The 23,321-nt window shown below is 45.6% G+C and overlaps 2 protein-coding genes across 3 annotated transcripts in view; one reads left to right on the forward strand and one right to left on the reverse strand.

Annotated features, from left to right (window-relative positions):
• The first annotated feature begins 1,196 nt into the window (after window positions 1-1,196).
• LOC131914488 (IQ domain-containing protein F5-like) lies at window positions 1,197-3,745 on the forward strand. The gene is made up of 2 exons (XM_059267101.1): window positions 1,197-1,313; window positions 3,186-3,745. Exons 1-2 carry the CDS (start codon window positions 1,310-1,312, stop codon window positions 3,731-3,733), a joined length of 552 nt encoding a protein of 183 aa, XP_059123084.1. The 5' UTR covers window positions 1,197-1,309; the 3' UTR covers window positions 3,734-3,745.
• Window positions 3,746-13,569: 9,824 nt separating this feature from the next.
• The window catches only part of LOC131915362 (IQ domain-containing protein F2-like), a 33,255-nt gene continuing 23,503 nt past the window's right edge, over window positions 13,570-23,321 (reverse strand). For both annotated transcript variants that reach the window (XM_059268532.1, XM_059268530.1), the window contains 2 exons: window positions 15,154-15,237; window positions 13,570-14,011 (listed from right to left, as the gene is read on the reverse strand). In XM_059268532.1, coding sequence (XP_059124515.1) covers window positions 13,625-14,011; window positions 15,154-15,237 — 471 coding nt within the window. In that variant the 3' untranslated portion in view covers window positions 13,570-13,624. The remainder of the gene's footprint in view (window positions 14,012-15,153; window positions 15,238-23,321) is intronic.

Here is a 23,321-nt window from a genome sequence, read left to right on the forward strand (position 1 = left end):
AATATTGATTTGTCTTGTTTCTTTACAGTTCTTTATGACTTTATATGTATGAGTGTTTTGCCTGCATGTGTGTCTGTACGCCACGCACATGGGGCGCCCTTGGAGGCCAGAAGAGGGTGCTGGACTCTGACGAACTGGAGTTACAGACAGTTGTGGGTCACCATGTGGGTGCTGGGAATTGAACCCAAGACCTCTGGAAGAGCAGCCAGTTCTTAACCACTGAGCCATCTCTCCAGCTGTGATAAAATACTCAGTCAAAAGCCGCCTAAGGAGGGAAGAGGTTATTGTGTCTCCCAGTTCAAGGCACAGTCCTTCATGGCCAGAACATCAGGGCAGCAGGAGCCTGAAGCAGCTGTCACGTGGCGTCTAAAAGCAAGAGGTAGTGAAGTAATCCAGCTGCTGCTCGGCTCTCTTTGCTCATAAACCCAGTCAGGGATCTCCTGCCTAGGGAACGGTTCTGCCCTAACTTAAGATGACACCCAGAGGCCCATCTCCCAGGTGATTCTAGATTCTGTCAAGCTGACGACACTAACTTACATTGATATATTGTGATGGCTAAAGAAACTGGGCACCCACTAAAATAAGTAAATCTTACAAGATTTTTTTATTCTTATTTTATGTGTATGAGTATTTGCCTGCCTGTATGTCTGGGCACCACATATGTGTAGTGCTCATGGAAGCCAAAAGAGGGTGTTGGATTCTCTGAAACTGGAGTTACACATGGTTGTGGGCCACCATGTGGGCACTGGGGATTGAACCCAGCTCCCCTGGAAAGGCAACCAGGACTCTTAACTACTGGGCCATCTCTTCAGCCCCAAAAAAGCTTTTTTAAAAAAAATAATTTATTTTTATTTTATGTACATTGGTGTTTTGCCTACATGTATGTTTGTGTGAGTATGTTGGATCCCCCAGGAACTGGAGTTACAGACAGTGGTGAGCCACCATGTGGGTGCTGAGAATTGAACCCAGGTCCTCTGGGGGAGCAGCCAGTGCTCTTAACCACTGAGCCATCTCTCCAGCCCCCTAAAGAAGCTTTTGGAGGAGTGAAAACTTACAGTAGAAGGCCAGTAGATTTGAGCAGTATAAAGAGATGGGTTGTGTAGATTTGTATATGTGTGTAATGGAGCCTCCCTTCCCAGCCAAGGACTCATCACACAGGGGCTGAGAATACCAGTTGTCAGAAGCCATTCTGGTGCTTGGGTCATAGGGGCCCTTGTGACATCATCACTCTGTCCTTTCTACTCTCTCTGCTGGATCAGAGCTAGAGAAGCGCAGACCAGAGGGTGATGGGAACATCTATCCCCTAACCATGGGTAATTTAGTAGAACATAGATCTGAGGGGGGTTCAATCACGCATGCCTAAGTCAGGGCACGGAATGCTTTATAAGAGATTGACCTATCCAGGTGTGTCCACCCCGCAGCCCACGGGCAGCATGCAGATGAGGATAGTTATAACTATGGCCTAATATAAAAATTTAAACTTCCTTAAAATATTATGAGATTTATGTGTGTGAGTGATTTTGTTTTGTAACTCAGTTGTGTGGTGCTTTTCGTGTGAACTTTGTAGGTGGTAATGTCATTCACAATGTCTAAAGGTTGGATACATTTGATAGGGTAGGGTAAGGTCTCCTGGTTACCACAGTAGGGTTTACTAGTGTAAGAAAGGCCAGGAACAGCTGGGTGTGGTGGCCCACAGCTTTAATCCCAGCACTCAGGGAGGCAGAGGCAAAAGGATATCTGTGAGTTCAAGGCCAGCCTGTTACTGGACAGCCAGAGCCACATAGTAAGATCCCATCTCAAACAAACAAACAAACAAACAAACAAACAAAAAAGAAAGGCCAGAAGTGGGGTCTTGTTGACTTGGAACCAGGAAAAACATTTTTATCTACTCCCTCTTTTCTTCCCAAAAAAGGAAAGAGAGCTTTAAATAATAATCAGAAGAAGGCGTAGGTAATCAAGTACCTGGGAGGCTGAGCAGACAAATTGCGATGAATTTGAGGCCAGCCTGGGCTACATAGTGAGTTCCAGATCAGCTTGGGCTATAGGATGAAAGTCTCAAAAATATAATCATCTGGCTGGAAAGATGGCTCAGCGGTTAAGAGCACTGGCTGCTCTTCCAGAGGACCTGAGTTCCCAGCACCCACATGGTGGCTCACAGCCATCTATAATGGGATCTGCTGCCTTCTTCTGGCCTGCAGGGATACATGCAGATAGAGTATTCACACACATAAAATGAATCTTTTGTCTTGTTTTGTTTTGTTTTTCGAGACAGGGTTTCTCCGTGTAGTTTTGGTGCCTGTCCTGGATCTCGCTCTATAGCCCAGGCTGTCCTCGAACTCACAGAGATCCGCCTATCTCTGCCTCCCGAGTGCTGGGATTAAAGATGTGCACCACCACCACACAGCAATAAATAAATCTTAAAAAATGAATTATCATTAAGGAAAATGAAGAAGCATGTTTTAAACATGCTACATGCTGTGTATGTGCAGGCATGTATGTTTGCAATGACGTAAGTGCTAACTGAAGTTTAAACTGTTGATAACATGGGTGGGTAACAGTTCTCTGGTAGATTGTTGAACAGGTACACCTGCATGCCAGAAGAGGGGGGCAGTCATATCCCATTATTTGAACTCAGGATTTGAACTCAGGGCCTCTGGAAGAGCAGCCAGTAATCTCAACTGCCAAAGTGAATCTTTTTTTAAAAATTTATTTATTTTTACTTTGTTTGCATTGGTGCATTACCTGTATGTATGTCTATGTGAGGGTGTCAGATCTTGGAGTTAACAGTTGTGGGTTGCCCTGTGGGTGCTGGGAATTGAACCTGGGTCCTCTGGAAGAGCAGTCAGTACTCTTAACCACTGAGCCATCTCTCCAGCCCCCTCCCCCCAAACTGAATCTTAAAATCATTTTACTTCTAAATCATGGTGTCTTGCTCTAGACTGACCAATGAGACAACCATGGAAAACTGGGTGAGGTAGCTAGGGCCCGTTTTACCGATAGGCATGCCCAGATACTCAGAGGTCAGGTTGACGAATTCCTGCCAATTAACCCGCATATACCAGAGGAAGGCTTACGTAGCTGGTCACGGCTGTGGCCCCGCTGGGTCCTGCACCTCCTTAATGGAGGATCAGGATTCCTGTCTGGCACACCCTGAACTTCCTAAGTGGTCTTTTCTCTCTTGCAAGGCCCAGAAGAAACTCCTGCCATGACAGAAAATACTCCTGCCATGACAGAAAATACTCCCACCACGACAGAAAAGACTCCCGCCACGACAGAAAAAACTCCCGCCACGACAGAAAAAACTCGCGCCTTGACAAAAACATCTGCAGCTGTGCTCCTTCAAGCATGGTGGCGTGGCACACTGCTGCGACGCTCGCTGCTGCATGCTGCCCTCAAAGCGTGGATCATTCAGTCCTGGTGGAGAAGGATGCTGGGGAAGTTGTGGGAGATGAGACGGCGAGCGGCTCTGGAGGTGTATGCTAAAAAAACATGGGCAACGGTCAAACTTCAGTCCTGGTACCGGATGTGGCGCATCCGCCAACGGTACTGTCGTTTGCTAAATGCTGTCCGTATCATCCAGGTTTATTGGCGTTGGCATAGTTGTCACACTCGTGGTTTTATCCAGGGCAACTATGAAATCAAAGAAAACCAACTGAATATTCAACTTGAAATTTCCCTGGGCTCACAAGCTTGCAAGGTGCAGCAGTGTATAACCCTACCAATAAAAGAGTGATCAGGTCTGCTACACCCGTGTCCTCAGCTCTCTTTATCAGGATTTCCAGGTCACTATTAGAGTCAATATGCCAAAGACCAGGTGTCTGGCAAATCAACTCTGAGGGACACTGTTGAAAAGGAGCCTCGGTGCTGGAGGAGAAGGATTTGGGATAGATTAGTAATGTCTGCCATGGCAAGGGTGTTAGGATTTCAGATTTCCAGGTGTCAGTTCCAGGGAGAACATATAAATGGTCTCCCTTGACAACATAACATGGAGGCCTGTATTTTGGAGTTTTGTGTTTGCTACAAAATTGCAAAACTTATTTTAAAAATCATGGTAAAAATTTGACACAAACTCACTCTTTTAAACTGGGTTGAAAGGTACTTACTTACATTGTGCAACCCTCACCATCAATCTCCATCATGTTTTCATCTTGCAAAGCTGAAAATTTACCCATAAAACAGGGATTTTTTGTTTCTCCCTCCAGCTCTGGACAGCTTATTTGTCTTTATGCATTCAACTTTTGATGAGTGGCACCCCTTCCCCGTCCCCATTCTGGAGAACCCAGAGAACTTGCAGAAAATCTGTTGTAGCGACTGGCTTATTCCACTTATTACAAGTTCAGGTTGTAGCACGTGTCAGGCATCCCTTTGAAAGGCTGAATCACAGCCCAGAGAATGCATGTACTGCCTGTGTCCACCTGTTGACTGACGTGTGTCACTCTGCCTTTTGGCTATTTGAACAATGTGGCTATGGACACAGATGGACAAATAGCACTTTCCCTTCTTTTTAAAAAAAAGTATGTGTGTGGTGTGTGCATGTGTATGTGTGTTTGTGTGGTATAGTGTGTCATGTATGCATGTGTGTCTGGTATATGCTTGTATATGTGTGTATGAGAGTCTGTATGTGGTGTATGTTTGTGTGTGGTATATGTATGTGTGTGTGTGTGTGTCTGTGTGTTGTGGAATAACCCTTTTGAAGACTGTGAAAATGCATTGCTCTCATTGTTAATAAAAAGCTGATTGGCTGATAGCTAGGCAGGATTTTGGGACAGAGAGAGTGCTGGAAAGAAGGGTGGAGTCTTGGGAGTCGCGAGCAGATGCAGAGAGAAGACAAAAATGCAGTGTTGAAAGTACCACCACGTGGCAGACCATAGATAAGAAATATGGGTTAATTTAAAATGTAAGAGTTAGCTAGTAAGAAGCCTAAGCTATCAGCTGAGCATTTATAATTAATAATAAGTCTCTAAATGGTTATTTGGAGCTGCTGTAAAGACACAGAGAAACTCCACCTGTGTGTGTGTGTGTGTGTGTGTGTGTGTGTGGTGTATGCATGCATATGTATGTATATGTGTATGAGGTGTGTGCATGTGTGTGTGTGTGTATGTGTGTGTGGTGTATGTATTCGTATGTGTGTATATGGGTGTGTGTGTGTGTGTGGTGTTTGCATGCATATGTGCAAGCTCATGCAAATGCACGCAGCTACCCTTGAACTCACGCTGTAGTTGAGGATGAACTTGAACTTCTGATCTTCTTCCTGTCTCCATCTCTCTAATGCTAGGATCGCGAGGTACATACCCCCCCTCCATCATTGTGAGTTTGTTTGCTTTTCGAGACCTGTCTCAGTGTGTAGCTGGCCTTGAACTCAGGTCCTCTTGGTATCCATATGCTCCTTTGAGTCTACACAAAGGAGTGGAAAATTTAGATCCCCATAAAACCCCAAGCGTGCATGATTTCAGAAGTTTTATTCATAACTGCCCAAATTTACAAGCAACCAAGGGGTCCTTCAGCATAGGAGGGGTTGAATAAACTGTGATGTGTCCCTCAAGTGGAATACTTTGTGGTGTTAAAGTGAGTAAGCCATGATGACACATGGAAGAACTTACATGCATATTACTCAAGAAAAGAAAGCATCCTGAAAGGCTACATACACAGTGTATGCTTCAGCTATGTAGTGCTCTAGAAAACAAAACAAAAACAAACAAACTATGGAGGAAGTAAATAAAGTAAATGTCAGAGATTGGTAGGCTTTTGGGGTTGGGGGTTGAGGATGGAGAAGTATGTCACCTGGGATGAATTTGAACTTGCAATCCTCTAGCCTCTGCCTTCTGCGTGCTGGGATTACATGTGTGCACATCTACCTGAGCACATAGGAATTTTTTTTTTTTAGGGAAGGTATACTATCATCCATGATTCTATAGCAGTGAATACACGGCAAATCCAAGAGTGTATGCTACCAGGAAGTGTGTTTTGGGTGATTTTGTTGTCAGCTTGTAGACTTATTGTAACAAATGTGCTGCTCTGGTAGGAGATGTTGATTATAAGGGAGGCTAGGAGTGTTTCAGGGCAGGGGGAAACAGCTCCATACTTTCCATTTGTTGTGAACTTAAAACTACCAAAAAGTTAAAAACAAACAAACAAACAAACAAACAAACAAACAGCTAAAAGACTTCTAGGCTGGTGAGATGCTCAGTGGATAACGATGCCTGTCACCAAGCCTGGTGACCTTGACAGTGAGTGAGTGACCACGTGACATCTTTCCTCCGCTATTATTTAGCTTATGAACACACTGTCCTTCACTGAACCTGCTGGACTTTGGTGTTTTATATCAAGAGTTTTAAATTTTCAGTATATAGATCTGCGTTGACTGTATTAAGGGATTATCCAAATGAATTTTCTCTTTTCCTTCCTTCTTTCTTTCCTCTTCCTTTCCTCTCCGCTCCCTCTTTCCCTCCTTTCTTCCCTTTCTTTCTGTCTTTCTTTCTTTTTTTTTCTTTAATTTTTTTTTATTTTTATTTTGCAATACAAGTCAGTTCTACATATCAGCCACGGATTCCCTTGTTCTCCCCCCTCCCGGCCCCCTCACCTTCCCCCCAGCCGACGCCCCATTCCCACCTCCTCCAGGGTAAAGCCTCCCCCGCGGACTGAGATCAACCTGGTAGACTCAGTCCAGGTAGGTCCAGTCCCCTCCTCCCAGGCTGAGCCAAGCAACCCTGCATAGGCCCCAGGTTTCAAACAGCCAACTCATGCAATGAGCACAGGACCCGGTCCCACTGCCTGGATGCCTCCCAAACAGATCAAGCCAATCAACTGTCTCACCCATTCAGAGGGCCTGATCCAGTTGGTGACCCCTCAGCCATTGGGATCTGGATGCAGAGATCCATGGCTAGACCCCAGGTGGATCTCTGGGAGTCCAATTAGCAAGAATGAGGAGGGTTTATATGAGCGAGAATTGTTGAGACCAAGGTTGGATAAAGCACAGGGACAAATAGCCAAACGAATGGAAACATATGAACTTTTTTTTCTTTTTTAAAGGTTTATTTATTTATTATGTATACAGTGTTCTGCCTGCATGTGTCCTTGCAGGCCAGAAGAGGGCACCAGATCTAATTGCAAGTGGTTGTGAGCCACCATGTGGTTGCTGGGAATTGAACTCAGGACCTCTGGAAGAGCAATCAGTGCTCTTAACCACTGAGCCATCTCTCCAGCCCCTTTCTTTCTTTTTAGATGGCTCTCATGTAGCTCAGGCTAGCCTTGAACTCACTATATTAAGTTATATCCTTAAGTTATCCTTAAGTTAAGGATGACCTTGAACTTCTGACCTTGCTGCTTCTACTTCCCAGGTGCTGGAATTACCGATGTGCACCATCATGTCTGGTTTTACACGGTATAGGGCTTTGCGCATGCTGGCCATGCACTCTACTGAAGGAACTACCCTACCTTCTAAATCTTTTTCTGTGGGTGGATTTTTGCTTGTATTTAGATTCTTCAATCTGTACTCTCAAACCTATAATCTGCAAATATCGTGGTTTGGCTTCCTCCTTTCCTGTCTGTCTGCCTGTTGTTTTTCTTTCTTTCTTTCTTTTTTTTTTTTTTTTAAATTTTTATTTTGCAATACAATTAAGTTCTACATACAGGCACAGATTCCCTTGTTCTCCCCCCTCCCGCCCCCCTCACCTTCCCCCCAGCCCGCCCCCCATTCCAATCTCCTCCAGGGCAAAGCCTTCCCCACAGACTGAGATCAACCTGGTGGACTCAGTCCAGGTAGGTCCAGTCCCCTCCTCCCAGGCCGAGCCAAGGGACCCTGCATAGGCCCCAGGTTTCAAACAGCCGACTCGTGCAATGAGCACAGGACCCGGTCCCACTGCCTGGATGCCTCCCAAACAGATCAGGCCAATCAACTGTCTCACCCACTCAGAGGGCCTGATCCAGTTGGTGACCCCTCAGCCATTGGTTCATATTTCATGTGTTTCCGTTTGTTTGGCTATTTGTCTCTGTGCTTTATCTGACCTTGGTCTCAACAATTCTCTCTCATATAAACCCTCCTCATTCTCGCTAATTGGACTCCCAGAGATCCACTGTTTTTCTTTATTGACTAATTGCCTGGGCTAGAACTCCCAGTACCACAGTGAACACCTTTGAGAGCAGATGTGTTATCTCACTTGTGGTCTGGCAGGGAAGTGGGGTTGGTGGAGTGTGCTCGGTTACTGTTAGGCTAGTGGTAGGGTTCTCATAGAACCTCTTCGTCAGACTTCTAAAACGCCCAAGAGTTTTCATCATGAGTAGATGCTAAATTTGCCATGTCACTTTTCTGTACTGATTAATATAGTCACATGTGGACTGATGGATTTTAATGTTTATCTTTGCTTCCTAGAGTTAAATTTGGTTTGCTCGAGGTCTGGAATCACTTTTACATGTTGTTGGGTTTTGATGTGTGGTTTTTGAGTGTGATGAGACATTTTATTGCCCAGTTATATGTGACTAAGTACCTAGGGTACTGGACATTCGTGCTTCTCAAGGATCAATCTGGGACTGTGGCTCTGTGTTTGTGGTCTCATGCCAGTGAAGACTAATGACTCAGGTACTTGTGGGAGTATGACAAGAAGAAGCAAGCTTTATTAGAGTTACAGAGAAGTGAGGAGTTGAGGAAAAGTGAGAGACTGTCAAGAGTGAGAGGGATCCTCACAGAGGTAAAAAAGCTATTGATTGACCTTCCTGGTCTGGGGGTTTGTAGAGGGCTGCGGCGGACACTGGACTAAGGCTAAGGTAACGTCGTGGTTTAGTCTCGGGAATCATGGGCACAGATGCTCTGTGCATGTCCCCCTGGCCCACCCAAGGAGATGATCATGCCCTGTCCCTCCGTTAGGGGTGGTTGAAACCTCTTCTTTATCCATGTCTGATTCCGACTTTGTTAGGTGTTGGCCTGACTATCTGCTGGCCCTTAGACGCTGCCTGGCATCGTTACCTCCAACTTTGCAGGTGTCTCGATTGCCATTAATTATACTAAGCTAGTTTTGCTCCTCAAACCTACCAAAGAGGGCTGGAGGAGAGATGGCTCAGTGGTTCAGAGCACTGGCTGGTCTTCCAGAGGACCTGGGTTTGATTTCCAGCACCCACATGGTGACTCACAGTCACTTATAACTCCAGTTCTAGGGTATCTGATGCCCTCTTCTGGCCTCTCTGGGTACCAGGTATACTCATGGTGCACAGACATACATGTAGGTAAAACAGACATACAGATACACACACACGCACACGCACACGTCAAACATCTACCAAGAACTAGCTGTGTTTGGTTGGATAACTCCTTGTGTACGAGATGGTCTGGGTTCTCTTTCCTGAAATGGGGGTCAGGTGGGAATGGGGGTCTTTCTCGGAAGCTCCTATTTAATGTTGCAACTAGCTGTATTCGAAGCAAGGACATGTGACACAATGGTGCCTTGCTTGTGTTCCTCAGCGGACACATGGTTGTGTCATACCCAGCCCTCTGCCTTGGTGCTTCAGACTGCCATTTTAACACTTCCTCTTCCTTTTAGCCACGGCCTCCATTCTCGAAACCTGTGCGAGCAGCTTCGGTTTTCACCACGGCCTCTCCGACTGCGTGCTGAGAGCCAGGCTCTGTCCTGGGGTGGGAATGCTGGTATTTTCTCGTGGGTTTTGGCATATAAGTCCCCGAGAGCTACTGTTCTACAGTTCCTTTTATCACTCCTCTTTTTTGCATCCCCTGGTTTCACTTTGGTATGAACACTGGCCTCACAAAAGTTGATTTCTGTTCTAATGAAATTGTGTAAAATTGATTTTTTTAAAATTATTCTTTAAATGTGTGCCTTCATACGCACGCATGTATACATGTGTATGAGTGCTTGTGTACATGTGTGTGCACGTGTGTGTGTGCACGTGTGTGTGTGTGTGTGTGTGTGTGTGTGTGTGTATGTGTGTGTGTATGTGTGTGTATGTGTATTTGTGGAGGGGAGAGGTTGACTTTAGGTATCTTCCCTGATCCTCCTCATCTTAGTTTTGACTCAGGGTCTCTCAGTAAACCTAGAATGCACCAATTTAGCTGGACTGGCTGGCCTTCAAAACCCAGGCACCCTCCTGTTTGTGCCTTTCCAAGTCTGGGAAACAGGTGTCCTGCCAAGCCTGGCTCTTTTTACATGGGTGCTGGAATCAAACTCAGGCAAGTACTTTACTGGCTGAGCCATTTTCTCAGTCCCCCCTCTTCCCAAATGGTATGCTTTTTCTAAGTAGCCCTGTCTTGACCAGGCTGGCCTTGAACTCACAGAGATCTGCCTGCTGAAGTCAGGTACAGGCTGATAGGGAAACCAGCCCTGTGAAGCATCCTCTTCCCTGTTCTACTCAGCTCTTCCTATAGCCCAGCAAGTTCTTTTCTCCTGCTGTTTAACAAATAGCCACCACCATGAGCAACATAAAAATCCTTGCATATCTTGTTCAATTGGAGAATTTTAGTATTTCCCATTTATCACTAGGACAATTTTATAACATTTTTGTATCTGGCTACCACATATAGGCAATTTTCTTTCTTTCTTTCTTTCTTCTTTTTCTTTTCTTTTCTTTTTTTCTTTTTCTTTTCTTTTTTTTTTTTGAGACAGAGTTTCTCTGTGTAGCTCTGTAGACCAGGCTGGCCTCGAATTCAGAGATCCACCTGAGTGCTAGGCTTAAAGGCATGCACCACCATGTCTTTAAATGGAGGTAAACAACTCTAGCAAAACAGACCACAGTTTCCCTTCAAGTGTTTTTTTTTTAAGTTTATTTTTAATTATGTGTATATGTGTGACCCTGTTTGTGTATATGTGCATGTGTGAGTGCAGATTTGTATGTGTGCAGGTCAGAGGCATCAGATCTCCCGGAGCTGGAGTTACAAGTGGTTCTGAGGCAGCTGATGTGGGTTCTAGGAACTGAACTAGGGTCATCTGCAAGAGCAGTGTGCATCCTTAACCACTGAGCCATCTCTCCTGCCCAAGTATCTTATTTAAACAAACTTCTTTAAAGTGTGTGTGTGTGTGTGTGTGTGAGAGAGAGAGAGAGAGAGAGAGAGAGAGAGAGAGAGAGAGAGAGAGAGAGACAGAGAGACACAGAGAGACACAGAGAGAGAGAGAGAAAGAGAGAGAGAGAGAGAGAGAGAGAGAGAGAGAGAGAGAGAGAGAGAGAGGTGGGGTGGGGTATGAATCAAAGGGAAAGTGGAGAGAACAGAGGTGAAAAGAATTGTAGCATGTCTCACTATGAGGAGAAGCAAAAACCTGGAACAAGAATGAAAGGAAACATTTTTTTCAAAAAGGATTTTATTTGTATTGTATTTTAAAATTTGTGTGAAATCCTTTGTACGTGCCTTTGCATGAGTATGTGCATGTGAGTGCAGGTGCTTTTCAAAGCCAGACATGTTGGATCTCCTGGAACTGGAGTTACAGATGTTGGTGAGCAACCTGACCTGGGTTCTGGGACCCTGCTTGGGACTTCTGAAGGAGCAGCACATGCTTTTAACTGCTGAGCCATCTCTCTGGTTACCTCTCTCCTCACCCAGTTTTTGAGACAGGATTTCACTATGTAGGTCTGGCTGGTCTGCAACTTGCTCTGTAGAATGAGGCTGGCCTTGAACTCTCAGAGATCTGCCAGCCTCCGTCTTTGGGGTTAAAGGTGGGTGTCACCATGCCCAGCATGAAGGAAGCATGTTTAAAGACAGGAGAAGTAGATATTGATAATTTGGACAGCTAGGCTCCGTATATAGGATCAGGAGCTTGAGAAGGCAGAAGGATAATCGGAGGGCTTGGCTTGTGATCAGGACAAAGACCTTTAATTTCACTGGAGGAAAAGCAGTGAGTGGGGGCCGGGGACAGCTGTGATGGAGCACAAGGGGATAGGAAATCGGGGACCGAATCTGCTCCCCTTTCTTCCATCAAGTGGAGGGGAGAAGAAGCAAAACTGGGTATTTGGAGAGGAGAGGCTTTGGGTTATTCAACCCATAAAATGGAAATGCAAGCCGGGCGGTGGTGGTGCACACCTTTAATCTCAGCACTCGGGAGGCAGAGCCAGGTGGATCTCTGTGAGTTCGAGGCCAGCCTGGGCTACCAAGTGAGTTCCAGGAAAGGCGCAAAGCTACAAAGAGAAACCCTGTCTCAAAAAACCAAAAAAAAAAAAAAAAAAAAAAAGGAAATGCAAACATGAGAGAAAATTGGGGAACTATTCAGTTGAGATATAGTCCTGAGGATAGACAGTCTTGCTCAAACGGCGCTATACTACAGGCCAAGGAGAAGGAAGGTGGTGGGTTCACCCCATACGTGTTGAGAGAGGGAGGGGAAGAAGGAGGGACGAAGGAAGAGAAAAAGCCAGACTCTGTAGAGCATTGATTGTAACGAAGCACAGAATCCGGACTGGTAAAGTTAGGCGCAGCAGGAGTGATGGCCTGAAAGACTGGCAGCGTCTAGAGATGGAAGATCTTAACACACCGGAAGAGACACTCCATCTGTTACTGAGAAGCTGGACCGGAGGGAAAGGAGGAAGGAACCAGAGACGGGCCCCGGAGAAAGCAATTTGAGCAGCCTTCCATCATGGGGGATAATCATTTCTAGAGCCTCACTGTCCAATGCAGTAGCCACTAGCCACAGTGTGGAGAGCTAAATTTAAATGTAAAGAAGTTCAAAACCCATTCCCTCAGTTTCACTAGATGTATTTCCAGGGCTTTTCCATACTAGACAGCGCAGCCACAGAAGGTTGTACAAAATAGTGCTGTCTTCGTATGGCCATGGGAGCAGAATTAAAGAGCCTGGGAGGGTCGTTTAGGGGCTGGGAAGGAGGGATGTCAGAGGGCACCTTGTTTGCTACACAACCCTTCAGGAGAGGAGTTGGGGTGAGAGGACTGTGAAGAAGGAATTGAGGTGCCGGGAGTGTCTTTTTAGAAAACAGTTTATTTTTAGTTCATGCACACTCATGTTTTGCCTGCATGTATGTCTGTGTGAAGGTGTTGGGTGTCCTGAAACTGGAGTTACAGTTATGAGCTGCCATGTGAGTGCTGGGAATTGAACCTGAGTCGTCTGGAAGAATAGCTTAACCACTGAGCCCTTGCTCTAGTCCTGTGAGTGTCTTTTTCCTCTTGTTCTCTGGGTCATCTCCTCCTTGCCTGTTGACATGCCCAGCCCTAGCCCCAGCACTAAGGCCAACCTCCTATCCTTACTTGGGGCCACATTATGATGCCCTCATTCAGACACTGACATTTGCTTTAGGTGCTTCCCAAAGAGGGAACAGAGGCACTCTAGACCCCAGCCAGCCCTGACTCCAGACCCCAGAGTCAGTCTATGCATGCAGAGGTATCAAGAGTTTTCATGGGTTGTCGTCTTTAGATCAGTGACTGGAAGAAAGGAATAGGCCTGAGGATGGGAACTGGACTTCTGTGAGGTCAGGTCAGGTTGGGACCTAGCTGATGTTTTGATGATGGCATGTGACCATTACCATTCCAATACACAAACACAGGAAAACCTTAGTGTTGTTCTCTGTGAGAGACAACAGGAGTCAGTGAGGCCCAAGACTCAAGGCTTCCATTAGTTGGAAACATAAACATACACCAACCATTTAGACCTTTACTGGGGACCCAAGACATAGCGTTCCTTCTAATCAGCTCTCAGTGGTCAATGATCTCAATGTGGAACTGCAGGTGCGTGGTGGTGATCACACAGTGACCTTTCAGGAGGGAGCAAGACTGGCAATTGTGGTATTTCCAGTGGCCCTGGATGATGCAGATGGCATTGAGGACCTGGCAGTACCGCCAGTGGATGCGCCACATCCGAATCAGGGACTGGAGCTTGACCACCGCTCTCTCTCTGTTGGAGTAGTCAATCAGCGCTTTCCTCCGCTTCTTCTCCAGGTTCCTCCCGAGTGTCAACCGCCACCAGCATTGGATGATCCAGGCTCTGAGGGCTGCGTGGAGCAGGGTCCTGCGCACCAGTGTGCCACGCCACCAGGCCTGGACCTTAATGGCTGCTTTGATTTTGGCCTTTTTAAGCTTTTTCTAGACAGAGATAAGATAGATTACTCAAGGACCTTCCTGCTACCAACTTTCAGGGTCTTCTTGGAAGGGCTTTGGACTATCTCTTAACATTGGCTCTTCTTGGAGAGTTCTAGGATCTAGCAGAACTCTGATCAGGAGCCAGGAGACCTGGTAGGGACCTTCTTTGTCATTGTGGACACATCACCTCACCCTCAGTGTCACAGTTCATTTCTTTTTCTTTTTTTTTCTTCGAGACAAGAGTTTGTTTTTGAGTCCTGGAACTCACTCTGTAGACCAGGCTGGCCTCGAACTCACAGAGATCCTCCTGCCTCTGCCTCCTGAGTGCTAGGATTAAAGGCGTGCGCCACCACCGCCCAGCTGCTCTTTTCTTTTCCATCCCATGTATTCTAGGCTGGCCTGGAACTTCTTAGACAGTAGAGGATGACTTTAAATTTCTGTTCCTCCGGCCTCCACCTCCCAAGGGCTGGGATGACCGGGGGTGTACCTCCCAAGGGCTGGGATGACCGGGGGTGTACCTCCCAAGGGCTGGGATGACAGGGGGTGTACCCTCTCGGCTAACAGTATTCTTCTCTTGCCTACCCCACTGCTGCCTAAATCAAGAGAAAACCAGAGTCACTGGAAGGGTCTCCTGGGGATTAGAGGAGCTCTGCTGTAGTCACAACCCGTCTTTGGGGCGCACTGATTGGGGAACGTTTGCTCTCCTAATGCTTCTGTCTGGTTTTGCTTTGCTGACTCGTGTCCCATCATCTGATGGCTCTCTGCAGTAATCACGGATTTTTATTTCGTGGTGTGGTTTGTAGTACTTCCTGCATGTTCTACAACCAGCCTTCCTGTATTTAGGCCATTCTGCTTAATTCAGAGTACGCGTGTTCTCGACTTCCAGCCCCAAGCAGTTAGTTTCTGATGGCTTTCCCACTTTCCAGTCACCATGTCACAGTCAGACTCAGATCCAAGAGTCTGGACTGAGGAGGAGGAGGAGGAGGAGGAGGAGGAGGAGGAGGAGGAGGAGACAGAGAGGAATGAGCAAATACTGACTTGACTTGGTTATTTTAGACTTGGGTATATATGAGGTGGAATCCTACGCCCCTAGGACATGGATACAGATGATTTGGAGTTCTTTTAACTGTTGTAATTCTACTCACTTGTTTTTTTACTTTTCGTTTCTCCTTCCTTTGAACAATCTCATCTTCCTCTTCAGTTACAGATGAAATTAAACTGCTCTTGGACTGTCACCAGAATTAAATGAGAAATATACATCCATGAGAAAACCATTCTTTGTATGGGTCTGTTCAAAACCACCCACTGCTTGACAACCCCTCTTTCCCCTAGACCTGGGAAGTCCAGGATGATACCCACCCACACCCCTGCTCTAACCACCTGCTGGATCTGTCATGTTGTTTACACAAAACTTAAGCACCTTAACCAACCTGCATCTAGATGGTTTGTTTGCCCTGGTCTCTCTGCTTCCCAAGATCTGGTACGAGTGGTCTGATGGGGAAACTGAATTCACAATGGCTTTGTGATATAGGGTTAAGACATCTGCCTCAGACCCTCCTTCACTTACCTCCATGTCACACATGTGCTACTGCCCCCCTCTCAGGTCCCTTCTCCCAGGGACCCCTTTCTAGCCTCTCGCCTCTACAGGCATTCCAAGGGGGGGGGACCCACAAATCTAAAAATTCAAATCTAGGATCTGCACATGAGAGAGAACATGCATCTCTCTTTCTGAGCCTGGGCTACTTCCCTCAGTAAAATACCTTCTAGTTCCCCTCATGTACCCAGCAGCCTTACAATTGCTGTGTATTCACAGAATTCAAGATTCAGTTCTGTGTATATACCACGTTTTCCTTATCTGTCATCAGTTGGTAGGCATCTAGGCTGACTGTTTCCTAGCTAATGTGGATAGAATATTGATGAACATGGAAGTCCAAGTATCTCGGTAGTCAGAGCTACAAGCTTCGATTCTTCTGGCTAGCTTCCACAATCCTCAAAGGTTGTATGCATACTACCAGGGGAGAAAAGTAATCAACGGTCTTATCCAGCTGTGAACCCTGGGAGCTGCAGGAACAACTGACCTGACAAGACATATCCATCTATGCAATAGCGGCACAACTGCTATTGTGGGAACAACCAACCACTTTCAGATTGGATTTTAAGCCCGTTCTACAAGATGGAACCCAAGTCTTGTAGCACGAATCTTAAAGGTTCTTATTAACAAAAAAAACTCGGAAGCCAGGTATTGGGGTGATGCTGAAAGATGAGAGAAACATAACAAGCCACAGCCAACCTCACCTCGCCAATTCCTCAGCTGACCTTGTTTCCTCAAACTGAAAGCTTGTGAGTCCTCACCTGAATGGATCTCAGCTGAACTGCTGCTAAAAGCTAAAAGCTTAAAAAGGCTCTAGTTCCTGGTCCTCATGCCTTATATATCTTTCTGCTTCCTGCCATCACTTCCTGGGATTAAAGGTGTGTGTCATTATGCTTGGCTGTTTCCAGTGTGGCTTTGAACTCACAGAGATCCAGAGGAATCTCTGCCTCTGGAATGCTAGGTTTAAAGGCGTGTGCTACCACTGCCTAACTTATGTTTAATATAGTGGGTGTTCTGTTCTCTGACCCCTAGATGAGTTTATTGGGGTGCACAATATATCAACCACAATGTCTGGCATTGTTAACTGGGCCAAGAGCCCAGGGCAGGCTAGGTTATAGGCCCTAGGGGAGAACCTAGTAATATTTTTCTGCTAAATAGTCATAGCAATAAATATCCCTCTAAGCTCTTATTTTTATACCCATAGATTAGTATATCTCTCAACCCTTATCAAAGAAGCTTCTTTTTACAGTAGATGGAGATTAATGCAGAGACCCAGAACCCATTGAGAAGGCCATTAAAGATCTACCATAAATAGGCACCAAGACGTGATAGACCCAATCTGAATCTCTAAAAACTTAGAAATTCAGATGTTACTCATTAAAAACTATCCTAAAAGAATTTCCATCAAGAATTTCACAGGAGTAATGCAAACTTGTACAGCCACTTTGGAAATCAATATGGCGCTTTCTTAGAAAATTGGGAATCAATCTCCCCCAAGACACAGCTATATCACTCTTAGGCATATACCCAAGGAATGCTCAATCATACCACAAGGGCACATGCTCAGCTATGTTCATATCAGCATTGTTTGTAATAGCCAGAACATGGAAACAACCTAGATGCCCTTCAACTGAAGAATGGATAAGTAAAATGTGGTACATATACACAATGGAGTACTACTCAGCAGAGAAAAACAATGACATCATGAGGTTTGCAGGCAAATGGATGAATCTAGAAAAAAATCATCCTGAGTGAGGTAACCCAGACTCAGAAAGACAAACATGGTATGTACTCACTCATAGGAGGATACTAGATGTAAAACAAAGGATGACTAGACTGCTACTCACAACTCCAGGGAGGCTACCTAGAAAACAGGACCCTAAGAAAGACACAGGGATTGCCCAATGACAGAGAAATGGATGAGATCTACATGAGCAAACTGGACATGAGGGGGGTAATGAAGGGCAAGTTTTGTGGGAAAGAGAGCTTAGGGGAGTGGAAAATCCCAGCTGGATCAAGAACAGAGAGGGAGAACAAGGGAAAAGAGACCATGATAAATGAAGACCCCATGGGAATAGGAAGAAGCAAAGTGCTAGAGAGGTCCCCAGAAATCCACAAAGATACCTCCACAATAGACTACTGGCAAGGGTCGAGAGACAGCCCAAACTGACCTACTCTGGTGATAGGATGGCCAAACACCCTAACAGTTATGCTAGAAATCTCATCCAATGACAGAGGGAACCAGATGCAGAGATCCACGGCCAGGCCCCAGGTGGAGCTCCAGGAATCCAGTCCGCGAGAAAGAGGAGGGATTGTATGAGCGAGAATTGTTGAGACCAAGATTGGAAAAAGCACAGGGACAAATAGCTAAACTAGTGGAAACACATGAACTGTGAACCAATGGCTGAGGAGCCCCCAACTGGATCAGGCCTTCTGGATAAGTGAGACAGTTGATTAGCTTGAACTCCTTGGGAGGCCCCCAGGCAGTGGGACCGGGACCTGTCCTTAGTGCATGAGCTGGCTGTTTGGAACCTGGGGCCTATGCAGGGACACTTTGCTCAGCCTGGGAGGAGGGGACTGGACCTGCCTAGACTGAATCTACCAGGTTGAGCTGAATCCCCAGGGGAGTCCTTGCCCTGGAGGAGATGGGAATGGGGGGTGGGCTGGGGGAAGTGAGGGGGACGGGAGGAGGGAGGACAAGGGAATCCCTGGCCCATATGTAAAATTAAATCAAATTATAAAATTAAAAAAAAATGAAAATGGCAAAAAAAAAAAAAAAAATTTCACAGGAGCTGGGCAGTGGTGGCGCAAGCCTTTAATCCTAGCACTCAGGGGACAGAGGCAGGCAGATCTCTGTGAGTTCAAGGCCAGCCTGGTCTGCAGAATGAGTGTCTGGACAGCCAAAGCTACACAGAGAAATCCTGGTTTTTTTTTTTTTTTTAAGGCGTGTGCCACCACTGCCTGGCATATTTTTTTTTTTAAGATTTATTTATTTATTATGTATACAGCATGTATGACTGCAGGCCAGAAGAGGGCACCAGATCTCATTATAGATGGTTGTGAGCCACCATGTGAATGCTGGGAATTGAACTCAGGACCTCTGGAAGAGCAGTCAGTGCTCTTAACCTCTGAGCCATCTCTCCAGCCCCAACCCTGTTTCAAAAAAAAAAAAAAACACCCCAAAAAAACAAAAACAAAAACAAAACAAAAAAGGATTTCACAGGGACAGTTTGAATTGGTGGAAGACCTCTGTACCCTAGCACTTGGGTATTTCTTATTAGAATCACATGTGTGTTCCATTTTGTCTGGACTCTTTCATGTTGCAGAATGTATCAGTACCTGATAATTTTCTGTTGCCAAGTAATATTCCACTGCATGGACATGCCACATTCTATTTGTCTGCACACCCTTTTCATGGGTATTTGTGCTGTTTGGTTTTTCAGTAATGCAGCTATCAATACCCACCCACAAACTTTCTGTGAAAGTTTCTCTTTCATTTCTCTATTTTTTTTAAAAATGGCTTTATTTTATTTTAAGTGCACTTTTGTTTTTCCTTCATGTATGTCTGTGTGAAGGTGTGAGATCCCCTGGAAATGGAGTTACAGACAGTTGTGAGCTGCCATGTGGATGCTGGGAATTGAACCTGGGTCCTCTGGATAGCAGCTTTGGTGCTCTTAACCACTTAGCCATCGCTCCAGCCCATTTCTCTATAGCTAGGAATTGAACTTCTGGTTCACAGTTAGCTCTGAGGAATCATTTAAGGAACAGAGGTGTTGTTTTACACAGGGATCAATCATTTAAAAACTCTGCTAGTGTGTATGTAAGCTCTTATTCTTTCATATTTCTGTCAGCACTTGCTACTGCCTATGCTTTGATTAATTACTCTTCTGGGTGTGTAGGGGTATCATCTTGAAGTTTTTAGTTTTTCTTTTTAGTATTATGTTTTAGATTAGCTGGGGATGGAGTAGATCTGGGAGGCATTATAGGAAGGACTGGGGAGTGAACGACTGGAAAACATAGTAGAAAATTCTCTAAGAATTAATAAAATTATATTTAAAAAGATTTCTCCCTTCCCTCTCATAATTAATTCCCTTTCTTGTTTCATGACCCATCCAGACATATAAATACACATGTAGGTATTGCAACAAGCACATGTATTTTTAAATCTTAGGTTTTGTGTGCATACAAGAGAAGATGTATTTAATATTTTTAAAACAAGTTCTCACTATGTATCCCTGGCTGTCCTGGAACTCTCTATGTAGAAGACCATGGTGGCCTCAAACCCACAGAGATCCACCTGCCTCTGCCTCCTGAATGCTGGGATTAAAGACTCATACTGCCACAGCTAGTATGCTTTATCTTTTTTGAGATTGATGATGTTAAATGTATTTTGTGCCGGGCGGTGGTGGCGCACGCCTTTAATCCCAGCACTCGGGAGGCAGAGCCAGGCGCATCTCTGTGAGTTCGAGGCCAGCCTGGGCTACCAAGTGAGTTCCAGGAGAGGCGCAAAGCTACACAGAGAAACCCTGTCTCGAAAAACCAAAAAAAAAAAAAAAAAAAAAAAGAAAGAAAATGTATTTTGTGTGCTTATTGGCCATTTATGTGTCTTCAGAGAAATGTCTATTTCTAGATCTTTTGCCTATTTTAATTTATTCATTAGAATTTTCGAGCTGGGATTAAAATAACTTAAAAACACAGTACAGAGGGTCAACGAGATGGCTGAGTGGGTAGCGGCACTTGTACATGGGGCTGATGATCTGCACTTCAGCCCTAAGTCCACAAGGTGGCAGGAGAGAACTGATTCCCCAACTCTGGAGGCTGTCTTTGAACTGCAAGTGGACAGACTGGCTATGGGCACCTCACACACATCCACAACACACATCCACAACACACATCCACAGCACACATCCACAACACACATCCACAGCACACATCCACAACACACATCCACAACACCACACACATCTAAAATAACAATAAATGAGTAAAAGTTAAGTTGCAGTTTAAAATGTGAGGGACAAATAGCAACAGAGACTTGAGAACCCGTTTCGTCCAACAGTCCTGTAGATACTGTCAAGGAAACAAACACATTTTAAAAGACAGCAGTATTGGCAAAACGTAGAAAACAGGCTTTAGAAAACAAGACCTACAAAAGCTATTTTGAGTGAGAAAGCATTGCTCCCGGATGTTATGTCGTTCTCCTAAAATCCAAGAACTAGGGAGACAGAGGCAGGCAGACTTGTGAGTTTCAAGGCCAGCCTGGTCTACATAGTGAATTCCAGGACAGCCTTGGCTGTATAGAGATTGTTTGTCTCTAACAACAAAGAAAAGCATTCCTGTTCCACATTGCCCATTGAGTTACTGTTGACTCCAAGAGCATCTTGTGTTTACAACAACCGTGAGTGCTGTTTCCTTCCACCATGAACACTGGGTCAGACATAGAACACTGGCTTCACAATACCCCAATTTTTAATTTAAAAAAAATTTAATACCCAGCCTGGTGGTGGCGGCGGCGCACACCTTTAATCCCAGCACTCGGGAGGCAGAGGCAGGCGGATCTCTGTGAGTTCGAGGCCAGCCTGGTCTACAGAGCAAGATCCAGGACAGGCACCAAAACTACATGGAGAAACCCCGTCTCAGAAAAACTAAGAAAAAAATTTTAAACACTCATTTTCTCTTATATGCATGCAGAATCTAGATCTAAAAGTATGGATGTGTGTATCCATATGTATATGTGTATTTATGTGTGTGGAAGGGTCATAAAACATGAAAAGGGATCATGAGGGAAGGAAGTATATATTTTATGTTATACTAGTATACAAATACAATTTCTTACTATATTATTTTTGGTTGTGAGCCTAGCCTTTAACGGCTGAGCCATCTCTCCAGCCCTCTTACTATATTATTATCAACAACAAATAAAGCTTTTTTTTTCTTTTTCAGAAAAGGTCTCTCCACAAAACCCTTCTGTCCTGGATCTCGCTCTGTAGACCAGGCTGGTCTTGAACTCACACAGATCCACCTGCTTTTGCCTCCCAAGTGCTGAGATTAAAGCAAATAATTTTTTTTTTGAGACAGTATTTCTTTGTATATCAGCCCTGGCTGTCCTGGACCTCAGTCTGTAGACCAGGCTAGTCTTGAACCCACAGAGATTCACCTACCTCCACCTCCCGAGTGTTGGGATTAAAGGTGTGCGCCACCACACCCAGCACAAATAAGATGTTTGATGCCTAGCCAGTGACTTTGTAGAGAAACTGAGCCAGGGGCCCCCAGTACCCAAGGCTCTTCCAGCACTTTTTCATTGTCCCTTTTTTTAAATGAAAAACCTTTTAAAATGTTTGAGACACATGTACTATATTTACATCTTCTCCCCCTTCTCTTTGCCCTCCAACCCTTCCTGTATCCTCCCTGCGCTGCTCCTCTCAAATTCATGGCTTCTTTTTCTTTGTTACACACATACATTCATAAATGCAATCTACTGAGACCATTTAGTGGCCTTTGCAGGTATGCTGTTTTTTTGGCTGAGCACTTAGTATTGGATAACCAATTAGGGAGCTTATCCCTGAGGAAGACCCATTTTCCCCCTCTGTCATTAATTGCCCACAGCTTTTCATCTAGGGGTGGGCCTTAGGAGATTTCCCTTAAAGTCACAGTAGTCTGTAAGTATGGCAGAGCAGGCAGAGTCAGCAAGAGGAGTTGAGGCAGAAGGGGAGGGGCAAATAGGAGGGATCCTTCTGTAAAGCTGGACTGTCATTCTCAGTGTGGGAAAGTGTCATTTACAAACTTGACACTTCCATGGTTTGAGGGAGGGTCAGTTTATGGAGGTCCTCCTGGGCATCAGACTCCTCTGTCCTGTCAGAGGTCAGCCTATGGAGGTCCTCCTGGGCATCAGACTCCTCTGTCCTGACAGGGGTCAGCCTGTGGAGGTCCTCCTGGGCATCAGACTCCTCCGTCCTGACAGGGGTCAGCCTATGGAGGTCCTCCTGGGCATCAGACTCCTCTGTCCTGACAGGGGTCAGCCTGTGGAGGTCCTCCTGGGCATCAGACTCCTCTGTCCTGACAGGGGTCAGCCTGTGGAGGTCCTCCTGGGCATCAGACTCCTCTGTCCTGTGGGCTGAGATCAGGATTTCAGACTCAGTCTCTCAGAGAAACACAGCCCTTAGCTGTGGCCCTTACTCTTGTTCCTTCCATCCTGTCTGGTACACTTCCTAACCTAGCTTTACACAGCAGAGCATCCCAAGTTCGCCAAAAATGCTGCCCCTCCAGCAAGACACTGACAGCATGCACTTCCACATAGATGCATAGCATGAATACAGTGGCACCTGGAAGAAGCTGACGAGGGGGACAGTTAACAAGGATCCTCTTCAGTGAGATCTGCTGGGTAGACATTTGCCAAGTGGACGGGCAGCATCCCTGTGGCTTGTTTGGAAGTGTCTGAAACACAGATCCTTCAGGGTCTGTTCTCTTGCTGTGCCGAGATGCCATGGTTATGGTGACTCTTATAAAAGAAAGCAATTAATGGGGGCTTGCTTTACAGTTTCAGAAGTTTAGTCCATTATCGTCATGGCAGGGAGCATGGAGGCACAAAGGCAGACCTGGTGCTGGAGAAACTGACAGTTCCATATCTGGGATCCATGGGCAGCAGGAAGAAGGAGGGAGCCACTGGGCCTGGCTTGAGCTTCTGAAACCTCAAAGGCCACTCCCAGTGACATACTTCCTCCA

Source organism: Peromyscus eremicus, chromosome 7 (assembly GCF_949786415.1).
Source record: "Peromyscus eremicus chromosome 7, PerEre_H2_v1, whole genome shotgun sequence".
Classification (NCBI taxonomy): Eukaryota; Metazoa; Chordata; class Mammalia; order Rodentia; family Cricetidae; genus Peromyscus; species Peromyscus eremicus.